Source organism: Syngnathoides biaculeatus, chromosome 5, assembly GCF_019802595.1.
Source record: "Syngnathoides biaculeatus isolate LvHL_M chromosome 5, ASM1980259v1, whole genome shotgun sequence".
NCBI lineage: Eukaryota > Metazoa > Chordata > Actinopteri > Syngnathiformes > Syngnathidae > Syngnathoides > Syngnathoides biaculeatus.
The window spans coordinates 17,863,512-17,880,584 of NC_084644.1; the positions used below are offsets into that span (position 1 = coordinate 17,863,512).

A 17,073-nucleotide genomic window follows, 5' to 3' on the forward strand; every position below is an offset into this window, starting at 1 on the left:
AAAAATTTTACGTTTTTAAACTGATGTCTCGAATTTCAAATGAATTCGATCCCGGACGAGCCCCCAATTTTGTTATGTGTGAATTTAGACTGTCTGCTTTGTTCAAACCAGCAAAATGCAACAAGGCAGTTGTATTGGATTTCTGACAATTTAATCGCACACACATAAAGACAACACAAAAACGATAAAATAGTTGACACAAAATAGGCGTTCAAGAACAGAGAAGTTGAGCCACAATTGCAAATAGTCACCAATGTTGAACGAGTGTTTCCAAACAAGCAAATGTTCGTCCCAGCGGGTATTTCCTAGTTAGTGAAAGTTCCAGCCGGTCCAAAAATGAAAGGCGGCAGGCGTCCGTGCAGTTAGTGTTCCATGCAGCGTAGTTTCCCAGAGCAGCAGTGAGGCCGTGAGAAGAAGCCACATTGTCCATCTTTCTCGTCCTTATATAGGTAATCCTTGAAACATTTCAGACTTCCGCATCACAAAGAACTCAAAGAGTTCGAGTCACACGGACCCAAGAGCACTAGAGGAAACCGTGTCACATCACACACCAAGTCTCCTCCCCTTTCCTACCAGAAGACACCCGAAGTACTCTCCTGCCTGCTTCTCTGAATACCTTGGCAGGAGTATTCCAGTCTTCTGGGAGCTCGTCCTGACCATCTTGAGCCTGTCTTATATCTTTTCAAAAGGCCACACAATGTTCTTCCTTTCTCAACTTCCATCACCTGATTCTCTGCTCTACCTTTGTCTTCTTAATCTTCCTACCCGCGACTAGAGTCATCGTACACACCACCATCCTATGCGGTCGAGCCACACTCTCCCCTCCTTCAGATTACATCGTCTGCACAAAATATAATCCACCTGTGTTCTTCTACCTGCTCTTGTTGCTCTCTCTTCTGAAAATAGGTGTTCACCACTGCTAATTCCATCCTTTTTGCAAAGTCCACCACCATCTGCCCCTCAAAATTGCTTTAGTGAATGCCGTACTTACCCATCACTTCTTCATCGCACTTGTTTCCTTCACCAACATGTCCATTGAAATCTGCACCGATCACAACTCTCTCTCTGCCTGGGATGCTCAGGACTACTTCGTCTAGTTCCTTCTAGAATTTGTCTTTCAATTCGCGGTCACATCCTACCTGTGGGGCATAGCCGCTAACCACATTTTACATAACACCCTCAATTTCAAGTTTCATCATCATCACTCGATCTGATACTCATTTCACCTCTAAGACATTCTTAAACATTTCTATTCTTTTTGTTTTTTAACTACTTTATAAAATTGACGCAAATCCATGGATGCTGAACCACGATGTTGGGGTCCATCGTCATTGCATTTTCATTCAGTTTTACTGGGACAGATCATTTAAGATAGTGTTTTGAGAATGAAACAAATTAAACGTGTTGCAAGGGACGAATGTGTTTACATTCTGTAAAAAAAAGGAACACAGTTTGGAATACCATTTATTTATATCACTAATATTCCCATCACTGGTAAGTAAATTTGGATGAAGACAAAACCACTGGAAATCTGTGTTGTGTGGCAAAACCCCAATTTTACACTTTTTTAAAATCAGTTTTCATTGGCAAATGAGGGGCTGATGTGCCTACTGCCGGTTGAATTAAAATTGCTGCAATTACAGAAATAATTAACCCTTAACATTTCTTTCGGTTGTGTTGGTCTTTTTACTTTTTTTTTTTAATCTTTGACAGATCACTTTAATCAGAGGTTAAAATTATTCCATGGAAGCCTTACCTGCCTGTCAGTACCCTAAGATAAAAATGTAAGATTTCATGAGGGGGAGACCTTGCTTTTGATTTTTTTTTTCTTTGGAGAAGGATAGAAACGGACACTGACAATATGTATTATCACCTGGAGTCAATATGAAACACCTCTCACTATTGAGAAACCCTGTAACATCAAAAGGAAGGAGGGGAAATTCTTTAAATAAAAGAAAAAAATTACCAAAGCAAAGAGCTTTAGCTTATTCAGCTTCAGCCTCTGTGTGTATATTTGAGCATGTCAGTCAATGCTATATGTGTCACAGTCCCTTGCCGGATGTATTTGCATTCAATGCCGGAAGTGGCCAAAAGAATCTTTTGATAAATACCGTGGAATTTATCCCCAGTACGGATGTAAATTAAGCCGTAAAAATATGGTGATTTTACTCTTCACAGCAAGAATTACTTTGTATTTGAGAGTGCCACAGATATGGTCCAATAATTCCGCAAGACACCAGTTTATCATTCATCCCACTCACCTTGTAATTCAGAGTACCAGACTGGCCAACAGCAAAGGTAGTAATCATTAAATTAGACATTGCTACAAATTACCCCACTTTAACTATTACAAAATGTCTGTGCAAAATAACACAATAAAGAGGCGTGATAACAGCCAGCAAAACACACCTTCTCCTCAGATCCCCTAACACACCACAACATATTTTTTTGCGAGTGAGGTGTGAAGTACTGATAAGATACAAACTATGAATGCAGTAATATGGGGCCATTACACTACACTACATCACACTTTACAGAATGGTCTTTTTTTTTTTTGTTTATCTACACAACACCCAAATCTATGCTGTGAGGCTTGACCACAAAAACTGTATTAATAATGACAGATATAGGGTTATTCAGTAAGATTTTTTTTAACTGTGACTGTTAAGATTATTTATTATGATAATATTGGACAATTGTAGAGTTAACCCCTTCCGAATTGCCATTTGTGATTTTTTTTTTCTTTTCTTGCAACTATTGACTGAAATAATCCATCTATTGACACCTATCCACATAGTATTTTTGAACTTGTTCATTAATGGCATAAAATGCAGCCCAGGTGACCACAATCAATGGTTCTGAAACGATTTACACCAAGTCCACCTCAAAAAACAGCCTCACATACCACCATAATGACCCACATTAAAATGCAGCAGCGTAATAGGCTCAAGTGTTCATCAAAAAGTTTACCAAATTCAAGAGTGTCATTCCGCATTTTTCATTTTTTTTTTTTTTTTGGAAGCAGCATGGTAGAATGGGCTCGATGAGTGTTGTGTCATTCACAAACAACTCATTGACATAAACAAATATTTTAAATCAATATAGCGAATGGAATCACTCCGGCTATGCTCGTGTGAAACACAACAAACTCCCCAACAATACCACGGGCTTTGTGGGTGTCTTAGTATGTCTTCTGTGATATTCGATATTTAGAGAACTGCAACAAAAAGCTGATTGTGTGGTCCCATCTGACCCATGGTGGGTCAGGAAAAAACATAATGCAACAAGCTTGGATGATACTTTAAGAACCAGACCAAATGTGTTTGTGTATACCTGATTACAACTATTTTAGGATAGGCCTCAATTATATGCAAATTTTCAAAATTCGTGTGAAGGCTTGATCGCTAACCATGAAAAACAGCAATGGTTCAGTTGTAATGAAATTAAAAGTTGTAAAAAGCTACAAAACATCTCACATTCACATGCAGTTTCTAACATTTATTGTACACCTTCACATTTAAATTACAAACCTCCAGAGAACTGACACTTTTTCAACACTGCCTTCCTTCAAAAAAACTCCCCCACCACCTTTTTATCTGACCTGCAACTAAATGTCCAGATGTTAAAATGCTTCTCATCAAACCATGTTCCAAGACAGGCAGAGTGAGAGAAGATGAATATTTGAATTTACTTCACAGGAGACCCGTTTCATACATATTTGGCAGCCACACAACAGTAAAAAAGGAAGCTTTACTGGTTTGGCAGCCAGAGATCGATGGCTCACCAGACAACACAATCCTAATGAGTTGGAAAACCCCAAACCCTCCAGAGAACTGTCCAGATATTCCCATCAAGAGAAGTGCTACTGTTTTAATTTGACTAACAAAAAGGCAAACCTCTCAAATTGAAGTTCAATATGGCAAACAATCTGAAGCATAAAGGAGTTTGAGTTAATTTCACCGAGTCTCCAGAAACACTTCCAACTTTTAGCGCCCTACCAGGCAGAAGACAAGCTGATACACATTTGTGTGACTGAAAGTGTGAATGTATCCATTAATCTATTTTATATGACTATACAAAGGAACATTTTTTTCATGCATCTGTGGCCATGATTAATGATGAAAATACAAAATACCAGACTCCATTTACTTTGGATTTACTTTAGGCTTTATGGACAATTTAATTTCATTGCTCAGCTGTCTGTCACACAAGTACACTGCTGTAGTTTCCTGATGTCAGAGTGCCACATTCTGGCACAGTAGAAGGTTTGGGGGTTCAGCTTTAAAAAGAAAACATGTAGTAGATGAACGTAACGTTTTTCTTGTTCAAGGCTCTGACGTACTGTGTCACAAGGTTTTATGGTGAAGTAGTTTAGTACGCATGTAACATGAAGACATATAGTCCACTCCAAAAGTATTAGAAAGGCAAGGTCAATTCCTGTTATCGTTGTATTTGAAAACATTTGGTTTTCAGATCAAAAGATGAATGAGACGAAAGTTCAGAGTTCCAGTTTTTATTTTAGAATTCAATACAAAAGAATGGCACTTATTGTCCTTATACATTGTAAAATGAAATCGGAGAGTTTCAACGGTTTCAGAGCTAACAAAGGTGCAAGGTAAAAAAATACATTTAAAAAAATAGACATGTAAAATCTAGGCGGCTCGATGGAGCAGCTGTAGAGCGTTGGCCCAACAGTTCTGAGGACTGGGGGATCATATCCCGCCTCCATGTGTGGAGTTTGCATGTTCTCCCTGTGTCTGCTTGGGTTTTCTATGGACACTCCGGTGTCCTCCCACATCCCAAAAACATGAATCAACTGGAGACTCTAAATCGCCCTGAAGTATGATTATGAGTGCAACTGTTGTCTGCCTCCATGTGGCCTGCAATTGGCTGATAACCAGTTCAGGGTGTACCCTGCCTCCTGCCAGATGACAGCTGGGATTGACTCCGGCACTCCAGCGACCCTTGTGAGGATAAGGGGCTCAAAAAACGGATGGATGGATGGATGGATGTAAAATGTAATGCATAAAATGTATTGCACACAATGTTGAAATTAGTGTGCCTTCACATATTGACTAATTGAACAGCTTGAGGAAAAATGAGAGTTCAGGGTGGTGATGCTCGGGAAAAAAAAATGTTTCATTATGTTGCTCCTTGCTTTTGTACATCAGTACCGCCTTCCAGATGGCAGGAGCTCAAACAGTTGCGAAGCAGGTTGTGTAGTGTCCTTAATAATGGTCTGAGCTCTGCTAAGTCACCTAGCGGAGGAATTGTCTGCCACAGAGGGAAAAGGGCAGCCAACGATTTTCTGTACTGCTTTGTCTTCTGAGGCCTTGCTCTGTCGGCCCCAGCGTAGCTCCCGTACCAATTAGAGACAATACGTCAGCAGCCTTTCCATGGATGAGCAGTAGAAGGCCAGCCGCATCTTTGTGTCCAGGTTATTTTTCCTCACAGTCAGTGGAGATGCTGTTGAACCTTCTTGGTAATCGGTGAGATGTTATCTGTCCAGGAGAGGTCCTCAGAGATCAGAACTCCCAGGAACATGAATGTGTGGACTCTCTCCACAAATACACCATTAATGAGGACTGGAGGTCTTTCAGTTCTGTTCCTCTTGAAGTCCACAATGACCTACTTTGTTTGTGTAGCATTTAGTCCCAAATTGTCATCTGAACACCAGCTGGTAAGCTTCTGGACCTCTTCTCTGTCTATAAGCTGCCTCATCTCCCTTTGAGATTGGCATGACAACTGTTGTGTAATCAGCAAATTTGACGACAATGTCATTAATGTGGACTGGGCTGACATCGAATGTGGAGAAACAATACAGGAGGGCGCTCATCAAGGAGCCTTGTTGTGGGCTCATGCTCAGTGTGTGGGTGGAAGGAATGTGGGAACCGATTCTCACAGTGTGGGTTCTGTTGGTCAAAAAGTCTTTGATCCAGGTGCGTGTGAGAGGAGGCAGGCCCAGGATGTCTAGTTTAGTCAACAGAATGTCCGGTATGATTGTACTAAAGGCCGAGCTGTTATCCAGAGAGAGCATCCAAGCAAAGCAAAACCGTTGTTCTGGGTGCCTCAACACAGCATGCAGAGCTATGGTAATGGCGTTCTCTGTTGATGTATTTGCCCGCTATGGGAACTGGTGGGAGTCAAAGTTAGGGGAAGACATTGTTTGATGTACTTGAGAAGGCTGGTTAAGGGATTCTTTTTGGATCCAGGAACGATTGTTGAAGATTTCATACAGGTGGGGATAACTGCTTATTCCAATGAGAGTTTGAAGATCTTGCGGAAGACACTGGACAGGTGGCGGGCACATGCTCTGCGCAGCTTGTCTGGTACATCATCCTGGCCAACAGCTTTAGTGGAGTTCACGGCTTGGAGCACACGTCTCACATCGTGGTTCTATAGAATGACTGGAGCGTTATTGGTGCTTGGTCGGGATGGAGGCAGGGCTGAAGAAGCTGACTGTCACTGTGATGATTCAAAGCAAGCAAAGAAGCTGTTGCGTTCCTCTTACAATGACTCGCTTGTATCTCCTAGTGTCCCATCACAGCCTCTGAAGATTGTGAGGCTTTGTAAATCCTGCCAGATCTCCCGAGATCTGTAGCTGCATGGTGAGACTCTATTCTCCTCCTGCAGTCCATATTGGCATTTTTAATGGCTTTTTTCAGTTTAGCTGGAGCTGTGCTATGAAGAGCACCTCGCCTGACATCCCCTGACCTGAAGTCAGTCTTGCGGGTCCTGAGGAGTGAACAAATCTTGCTGGTCATCCAGGGTGTCTTGTTTGCAAAAACCCTTATGTTTCACACAGTTTCCATAGACAAGTTGATATAGTCCTCTACAGCCCCTGTGTATGTGTCCAGGTCTTAGTGTTCAAATAGATCCCAGTCTGTGTGTTGGAGCCAGACCTGAAGTCCACTGAGTGCAGTGTCTGACTAGGTTTTACAGTCTTTGTAGTGGACATGGATCTGTGTCAGAGGGGTGTGTATGAAGGGATGAGCAGCAGTGAAACACAGTGAAGAAAATAAGTATTTGAACACCCTGCTATATTGCAAATTCTCCCACTTAGAAATCATGGAGGGGTCTGAAATTTTCATCGTAGGTGCATGTCCACTGTGAGAGAGATAATTGAAGAAAAGAAAGAAAGATCAAAAAATCACAATGATGAAGACCAAAGAGCTGTCCAAAGACACCAGAGACAAAATTGTATAACTCCACACGGCTGGAAAGGGCCACGGAGAAATTGCCAAGCAGCTTGGTCAAAAAAGGGCCACTGTTGGAGCAATCATTAAAAAATGTAAGAGCCTAAACATGACTGTCAATTTCAATCGGAGTGGAGTCCCATGCAAGAGATCACCTTGTCGGATCTCAATGATCTTGAGAAAGGTGATGAATCAGCCCAGGACTACACGACAGGACTTGGGTCAATGACCTGAAAAGAGCTGGGACCACCGTTTCGAAGATGATTGCTGGTAATACACACAGACGTCATGCTTTGAAATCATGCATTCCACGGAAGGTTCCCCTGCTTAAATCAGCACGTCAAGGGCCATCTTAAGTTTGCCAATGACCATTTGGATGATACAGAGGAGTCATGAGAGAAAGTTTTGTGGTCAGATGAGACCAAAATGGAACGTTTTGGTCATAAATGATGAGTTCCATCCCAAGAACACCATCCCTCTCTCAATAATCACACTATAGATGCACCAGTCATCATGCACAAAAACATAAAGCCCCGGAGCTCTGTTTTTACCTAAGTCCTCAGTCTGATCCCAGCGGTACAGTCTGCTAGCTGCACACTAGCATTGGGAATGTTTGTCTGAAACCAGGTCTCAGTTATGATGAAGACGTGAAACCAGGTCTCAGTTATGATGAAGAAGCAGCAGTCACCAACACAGTGATTGTAATTCCAGATCGTCCATTTTGTTGGCAATGGCTCTGACGATGGTGAGGTACAGGCTTGAAAAAGATGGCTTGTGTGGATTGTTCTTTATTTCAAGCGGGAAGCAAGACCCAGGGCCCCACTTTTGCTTCCTTTCCCACTTCCGCCACTTTGACAGGCCAACAACAATCCACGGTGAGCCCGCCGGTCACGCTATCTTGTCTGGAATGTTATGTTTGTGCTGAAAGTCGCTTGAAACTGTTATTTCGTGTTGGTATACAAAATCTAAAAGTTCTTGGCGGGTGTAGTACCATAGTGCCAAGGTGTAAGTGAGGAAAGTGCCCAGAAAAACAGACAAAATACAAGTAAAAGCAATGATAAGGAGAGCCATAAGCCACTGCATCAGTGTGTGTCGACATTGCGTTGGCATCATTGGAAAAGACTATTGACTTAAAGTAAATAACATTTTAATATTTGGTGACATCAGCCTTACTTGCAATAACTGTGTCAAGGCTGTGAGCCATTGACTTCACCAGACTGTTGGATCCTTCATTTGAAATTCTTATCCAGCTCTTTACTGCAGCCACTTTTGATTCTTGCTTTTTTGAGGGGGTTTCTCCCTTCTGTCTCCTCTTCAAGAGGTAAAATGCATGCATGCTCTACTGGGTCTGGTGATTGACTGGCTTGATTGACCTTGCCAGTCTAAGACCCCCCCCCCACCTTCCCGCTGAAGTCCTTTGTTGTGTTGGGTCATTGTCTTGTAAAATTTTGAAGCTTCTCCCAATTAGTTCAAATAAATGTTTTTGTAAACTGACAGACAAAATAGATTTTTAGACTTCAGAATTTTTTCTGCTCCCACCATCGTGAGCTATATCAGTCCATAAAACTTTATTCCTCAATTTTGTGGCTCATCTTTGTAGTTTGCTAAATCCAATCTGCCTTTCCAATTCTTTTTGCTGATGAGTGGTTTGCATCTTGGAATATGGCCTATATATTTCTTCTCTCAAAGTCTTCAAACAGTGGCTCGCAATACCTTCATCCCGAGGTCAGCAGTGATGTCACTCATCCTCACTGAGGCCATTGGGTGTTTCTTTGCAGTTCACAATGTTTCTGTTATTAACTGCTGTTGATAACCTTGCTTGACCTGTTTTATATTAATCTTTGATCTGAAATTCAAATGTCTTCACTATACAGCTTAAGCAAATAAATTGATCTTGCCCAATGCTTTTGGAGGGCACTGTACCTACTTCACAAAGGTAGCACTTTATAGCAGTATTAAGCCAATTAAACATGAGCACTATTGAGCAGTTATGAGGTGATGAGGACTTAATACTTTATTTTACCTGGAGCTTTATAAACCTCATTGATAAGGTTTTCATTGAGTATCGAGGGTGCAGAAATCAACATGCCATATGTCCAGCTTTGCCATATTGCTTGGAGCAGATGTGTCTGTGCTCTTGTGGCCTGTATAGTGAAGTAAGGAAGCTCCACAATACACTCTGTGGTTGGGACAGAAAAGCTGTTACTCCTGGAAGATAATGTAGAGAAACATAGAAAGGTGGTTAGGTGAAGGGATAGTACAGGTGCAAGGCATGCTACTTTCACAATAATGTTGGTGGAAATTTCTGTTTAACTCTAAATCATATTAAGATGAATAAAATACCATTGCCTTGATAGCATAGCAAAAGACGCTAAACGGGAGGAATTGGATTCAGAGATCAAGCTTTACTTATTTGTCATTGACTAGGTAAAGGCCACTTCTTTATCACAAAAACCTCTCTCATATCAGCCAAAACAGAAATGATGTTTTATGTGAATGAATGGCAGTCTCAGAAACCAAAAACTGAAAAGACTCTAGGGATATTTATCACTTCATTTGTCAATTGAGAGTGAGGTGAGGCCACTCTTGTTAAAAATAATAGCAGTCCAATGTGACTAACCAGATTAATCCGTGTTTTCAGTATATTTTTTATTGCTACATCTCAAACAAGTTACCAGTAGGTGCACTAGATTCTCAGAAACACAAAACTATTTTGTAGAAAGTATTTTGTTTGTTTCTAGAATTTACCAATCCCTTACATTACTAAACTAATATTTTTAGTACGTCATGCCACCAAGCAGAATATATACAACAAAAACAACTTGTGAAGTACTCTAGAAATACTTAACTGGAGAGGTTGTTTCAGAGCTATACATGTACCTGTATATAAACATTTAAGTATGCGTGCACACAAATGTGTATTGTGTGTCTCAACAGCAGAGCCACCTGTGGTCTGCAACCCCCCCTCTCTCCCAAAAATAGAAAAGAGGAAGACCTGCATCTTGCCATGATTGGAAGAACACTGCCAAGAGCAGCTGATCCAAATGGTTTATACAATGTCCCAGAATACAAGCTTGGAATCAGTACACATTTTTCCACAGTTTATTTTTGTTATTACTCATACGGTACAGAAGACCAAAAATTGTTTCCCCTCACTCTTTGGAAAACACAGTGACAAAGACAGCTGTGGGGCTTGGGAGGTTGACAGGAGATGAGGAGCTTGGTGCCTGTCAATGGATCGGGAAGGAATAGACTATATTTACAGAATTGTATTTTACCTGGCATGAGTGGAGTCTGTAATGAGATCTTGATGCGAAAATTCAATTTGAACTATAACAATACTTTTGAATATAGCGTACATAAAACTATACACACCCCGATTGAAATGAAAGGTTTTTGTGAATGCAAAAAATGAGAATTTTTCTTTTTTGCACATGATCATTTAACACCTCATCTGTAGCCCAGACATTTGGTGGGTTTGGAAAGTATTCAGACCACCTTAAATTATTCAATTTGTTACATTTCAGCCATTTGCTAAAATCGGTTAAGTTAATTTCTTTCCTAAATGTACACACCCCACCCCATATTTACAGAAAAAAATATAAATTGTTGAAATGTTTGCAATTTATTTAAAAAAACAAAATCTCACACAGCCATAAGTATTCAGACCCTTTCCGATGACACTCATATTTAACTTGGGTGCTGTCAATTTCTTCTGATCATCACTGAGATGATAATCTTGAGCTCCTTTTTAGACCAAGAAACCTAGCAGCACAACAGTGATGGTGTAGACTTTGTAAATTCACTCTAGGTGAAAATTTATGGTAAATAAATTCAGGGAACCAAAGGACCACGCCAATGAAGTTTGCTGCAGTCCTCAGGGCTCAGCATTAACTTTTGCAGCTAGTTGCCCTATCGGGCAAGTGAATCAAAAACTCACTTGCTGCATCCAAAAGCCCACTTGCCATAGCTTTCAACAAATATTACATGTTTTTACAACAACTGTTGATAATCCCTACATCATATAAAATATATTATAGGTTTTGTTATTGTTTATTGCATTCATGTGACAAAAATTAAATAAAATAATAAAAACACAAAAACATTTTAAAATATATGGTAAAAGTTTGGCACAATAAAAAAAATGACTAAATAACTTAAATGACTAGTGAATTACAAAAATATGGCTAAAGGTTGGCACAATAACAAATGACTACCAAATAAAATGACTAAATAATGACTTTTAGCAAATGACGAGCAAATAAAATACTAAATAATATTTTTATTGATCTGGAAATCTAGCAAGTCATCTTCCTCAGCACAACTCAATAGGAACTATGAATTGCCAATCAATAATTAGTCATTACAAACACATGGATTTGTTTCCAACACTAATATGTCAGCCGGTTTTCCCTTAGTGTGGAGCTGTCTCATCACAATATATACTAATGACTAATTGTGTCATGTCAAAATAGTCATCAATGACAGCCTTTATTTGCATAAAAAAATATATAACAACTACATCAGACTTTCCTTGATTGTATTTTGATGTTCAACTATTACTATTCTATACTAGTATCTATCTAGTACAGGGGTGCCCAGACTTTTCGCGATCGACAGGGAAGGCTGAGGTTTTTTTTGTTTTTTTTAGAATGACCAATGATGAAATAGAATGACCAAATGAAAAGTCATAAAGATCTATCCACTACAAAAATGCAAAACATATTTTAAAGTATTTTGAAGATTATTTATGTGAAAATGTATGTTTGTGTGCCTTGCATAATCGCATGAGACAATATTGCACAACACAACATACTTAAATGATAATTTTTTTGTTTTCTGAGTTCACATTGATGATCACTTAACACCATGCGAATGAAAATACACACGTGGGCTGTGTCACTCACGTCAGTGGATTCGTCCAACTGCAGTGAGAAACAATCCTTCCACACATCAGCCACGGCTTCACAGCACCATGTGACTGTACTCCTTTACAGCTGCAGAGATTTTATTGAAGATAATATTCCCGCCTTATTTTTAAAAGACCGGAACAATGAGTCAGCTATGCTTCTTTCTATCCATCTTGGAAGGACTTCTTGATATTAACAGTGATGTGACGAACCTGGAACGATGCTTCTGTGACTGCTATGCAGTCAGTTGGGATTTTACTTTGTTCACTTTTCTCATTCTCAGGTTGCTTTCGGCGGAATGTCAGTGTCGTATTTTCCATAAACAGTTTGAAAATGCCGCTACACATTTCACTTCACTGGCATGTGAGGCAAACACGCTTCGAAAATGACATTGTGAAAAAAAAACAAGTCCGCCTCCCTCTCAGAGTGAAAGTGATTCGTTTTTGTCTTCTTCTTTGCTCCAGCATCAATACTGATGTTTGATAAGATTTAATTACTTAGTAACTCGTTGACTTGCGTAAATATGGCTGACGTCTATTTTTTCGGCACGCTGTCGGAATCGACCAGAGTTGCCCAATTGTGTTGTTAGCACTGTGGACCTTCACTTCAAAGCGCTAACAATAATGAAGAATAAAGGGAACTAAGATTCTTGGGATTCAAAAAAATCTTTCCCCACAAACACAAGGATAGCACAGAGGATGACATGCTGTGGGAGGAAGATGGGATCACTTTTCATGATGCAATGCAGGAGGCATTGGAACTGGACCCATATTAATGATGAGTTCCACAACGATGCACCAAAGGTAGCTACTATGTATATTTTTCTGATTGAAAATGAGTAAGCCCCTCTTTGAGCCGTTACCTTATTGTGGTGGAGGGGTTTGTCTGTCCTGATGATCTTAGAAACTAAGTTGTATGGGGCTTCATGCCCCTGGTAGGGTCACCCATGTCAAAAAGGTCCAAGGTGATGGACCAGAAAAAGTACGACTCCAAAACCCCTATGACGAGTACAAAAATTGGATATTGGTTTCCCTTGCCCGGAAGTGGGTCACCGGGGCCCCCCTCTGGAACCAGGCCTGGAGTTGGGGCTCGAAGGCAAGCACATAGTGGCCAGGCCTGCACCCATGGGACACAGCCAGGCACAGCCCGAAAGGGTAACATGGGTCCCCCTTCCAATAGGCTCACCACCTGTGAGAGGGGCCATACAGGTCAGGTGCGATGTGAGCTGGGCGGTGGCCAAAGGCGGGGACCGATCCCCGGCTATAGAAACTAGTTGTAGGGACATCAAATGTCACATCTTTGACAGGGAAGGAGCATAAGTTGGTGCGTGAGGTCCAGAAGTTTCGACGAGATATAGTCGGACTCACCTCTACACACTGCTTGGGCTCTGGCACCAATCCTTTAGAGAGGGGTTGGACTCTGTTCCACTCTGGAGTTTCCCAAGGTAAGATACGCCGAGCAGGTGTGGGTATATTATTGGCCCCCGGCTCGGGGCCTGTACATTGGGTTTTACCCAGGTGAATGAGAGGATACCTTCCCTCCGCCTTCAGGTAGGAGGACGAGTCATGACTGTTTTTTGTGCTTATGCACCAAACAGCAGTTCAGAGAACCCGAACTCCATCATTCTGCTGGGGGACTTCAATACCCACGTGGGAAATGACAGTGAGATCTGGAATGGCGTGATTGGGAAGAACGGTCCCCCTGATCAGAAACCGAGTGGTGTTCTGTTACTGGACTTCTGTACTCATCACGGATTGTCCATAATGAACACCATGTTCAGGTGTAAGGGTGTCCACATGTCCAATTGGCACCAGGACACCCTAAGCCGCAGTTTGATGATAGACTTTGTGATCGTGACATCAGACATGCAACCGCATGTCTTGGACACTCGGGTTGAAAGAGGGACGGAGCTGTCAACTGATCACCACCTGGTGGTGAGTTGGCTCCGATGGTTGGGGAAGATGCCGGTCCGACGTGAAAAGCCCAAACGTATTGTGAGGGTCTGCTGGGAAAGGGTGGCATATTCCCCTGTGAGAAAGAATTTCAACTCCCACCTCCGAAAGAACTTTGCTCACATCCCATAGGAAGCGGGGGACATTGAGCCTGAGTGGACGATGTTCGGCGCCTCCATTGCTGAGGTTGCCGACCAGAGCTGTGGCCAGAAGGTGGTCGTTGCCTGTTGAGGCGGCAACCCGCGAACACGTTGGTGGACACCAACAGTGAGGTATGCTGTCAAGCTGAAGAAGGAGTGTTATCAGGCATTTTTGCCCTGTGGGACTCCCGAGGCAGCTTATAGGTACAGGCTGGCGAAGCGGAATTCAGCTTCGATGGTCACTGAGGCAAAAACCCGGGCATGGGAGGAGTTCGGTGAGGCCAAGGACAACGACTTCAAGATAGCTTCGAAAAAATCATCCAGGAGGGGCTCAGTGTCGAGCCGCTGCTCCTTTGCATTGAGAGGAGCCAGATGAGGTGGCTGGGGCATCTAATTCGGATGCCTCCCTGGTGAGGTGTTCCAGGCATGTCTACCGGAAAGGGACCCAGGGGACGACCCAGGACACGCTGGAGAGAATATGATCCCTCCAGGACAGCTGGAAGAAGTGGCTGGGGAAAAAGAAGTCTGGGTATCCCTGCTGAAGCTACGTGTAATGTAGTGGATAAACTGCACTATGCACAAACGTTTAATGCAAAAAATGGTTATCATAAAGTTGAAGTTAAATAGCTTTTATTTCAGACTGTCAACAGTATTAATACAATGTTATGCCATCATTGAGCCTTTATTTTAGTTGGTTGAGGGATACTGTTTTGACAATTACAAGGACAAGGACAAGCATGTCTTGTGGCCTGTCCCAAGATACAGGGAGTCCTCCTTCTGCGACTGAGATTTGTTCGAATTTCGACTGAAGTCGGATTTTACCGTTAAAGTCAAAATTTACGATGACCGTTGGGGATTTGCTTCAGCATTCCCGTGACCCTCGTGAGGATAACAGGCCCAGAAAATGTATGGGCGTTGATACTCAATGTAAAAAACCTAAAATAAATTCAAATAAAAAATATAAAATGCTTCACTTAACATTACTGCGAGAAGTGGATGGTGAAGAATGAAGGGAAGGTGGGATGGCGAAGAAAGAAAGGAGCCTGAATTCAGCTATTGCTAAGGAAGCAAGTGCAGGTAGCCCTTGCTAGCGGTAAATTCCTCCTCAGCCTCCTTCCCTTTTCTGTTCTTTCAAAGTTAGGAAAATACACCGTGTCTTTTCCCTTAATGAACATTAGTCTGATATTAAGCCTACGTTGATTCGGATCCTGGATCCATGACGTAAGCAATCTTTCCATCTCGGCAACAGTCGAAGAACTTTTCTTTGTTTTTTTTTTCCTTCACAAAAAAAATTGCTCCATGATCACTGTCTCCTCATAGGGCTGAAACCCTTCATGTGCGCTAAAATATGGGCTTTTCTCCTTAATAATAATCGCCACGCTCGTCCAACTGAAGCCCATTTCTTTATGTCCATAAATTACACAGCATACATTACTGAAGGAAAACAGCATCTGTTCTTGTTTTCCAATTGTTAAAAAAATCAAATGAAATTAAATTAGCACACGTAGTGTATTTTATATATATCTATCTATCTATAAATATATATCACACACACACAGTGCCTTGTGGAAGTGTTCACCCCCCCTGGAACGTTTTGACCTTTTGCCACATTTCAGGCTTCAAAGATAAAGTGGAATGTGAAGTGGAATGAAATTTATTGGATATTTTATACGATATAAAATATATATAAACTGGGGCATGCAGTATTATTCGGCCCCCTTGCATTAATACTTTGTTGCCCTACCTTTTGTCGCTTGAGGTAAGTCTATCAGTTTTGCACACCAAGAGACGGAAATTCTTGGCCGTTCTTCCTTGCAAAACAGCTTGAGCTCAGTGAGGTTGGATGGAGAGCGTTTGTGAACAGTAGTCTTCAGCTCTGCCAACAGATTCTCGATTGGATTCAGGTCTGGACTTTGACTTCGCCATTCTAACACCTGGATACGTTTATTTGTGAACCATTCCATTGTAGATTTGGCTTTATGTTTTGGATCATTGTCCTGTTAAAAGATAAATATTCATTCCACTCTCAGGTTTTTTGCACACTCCAGGTTTTCTTCCAGAATGGTCCTATATTTGGCTCCATTCATCTTCCCAACAATTGTAACCATCTTCCCTGTCCCTTGCTGAAGAAAAGCAGGCCCAAACCATCAGGCTGCCACCACCATGTTTGACAGTGGGGATAGTGTGTTCAGGGTGATGAGCTGTGTTGCTTTTATGCCAAACATCATTTTGCATTGTGGCTAAAAAGTTAGATTTTGGTTTATCTGACCAGAGCACCTTCTTCCACATGTTTGGTGTGTCTCCCAGGTGGCTTGTGGCAGACTTTAAACAAGACTTTTTTTGGATATCTTTGAGAAATGTCTTTCTTCTTGCCACTCTTCTATAAAGGCCCGATTTGTGCAGTGTACAGCTGATTGTTGTCCCATGGACACACTCTCCCACCTCAGCTGTAGATCTCTGCAGTTCATCCAGAGCGATCATGGTCCTCTTGGTGACATCACTGATCAGTCTTCTCCTTGTTTGAGGTGAACATGTTTGGTGTTTCTCCCAGGTGGCTTGTAGAAAACTTTAAATTTGACTTTTTATGGCTATTGTTGAGAAATGGCTTTCTTCTTGCAACTCTTCCATGAAGGCCAGATTTGTGCAGTGTATGGCTGATTGCTGTCCTATGGACAGACTTTCCCACCTCAGCTGTAGATCTCTGCAGTTCATCCAGAGTGATCGTGGGCCTCTTGGCTGCATCTCTGATGAGTCTTCTCCTTGTTTCAGGTGAAAGTTTAGAGGTACGGCCGGGTCTTGGTAGATTCGCAGCAGTCTGATCCTCCCGCCATTTCAATGTGATTTCTTGCACAGAGCTCCTTGAGATGTTTAAAGC

The 17,073-nt window shown here is 41.7% G+C and overlaps 1 protein-coding gene across 12 annotated transcripts in view; it reads right to left on the reverse strand.

Moving 5' to 3' along the window:
• Positions 1 to 17,073, reverse strand: part of LOC133500420 (intermembrane lipid transfer protein VPS13B-like) — a 506,059-nt gene that overhangs the window by 380,004 nt on the left and 108,982 nt on the right. For all 12 annotated transcript variants that reach the window (XR_009794884.1, XR_009794885.1, XM_061819054.1 and 9 more), the window contains exon 17: positions 9,220 to 9,404. Coding sequence is in view for 10 of the 12 variants with exons in the window: in XM_061819054.1 (XP_061675038.1) it covers positions 9,220 to 9,404 (185 nt within the window). In the remaining 2 variants the exon portion in view is untranslated. The remainder of the gene's footprint in view (positions 1 to 9,219; positions 9,405 to 17,073) is intronic.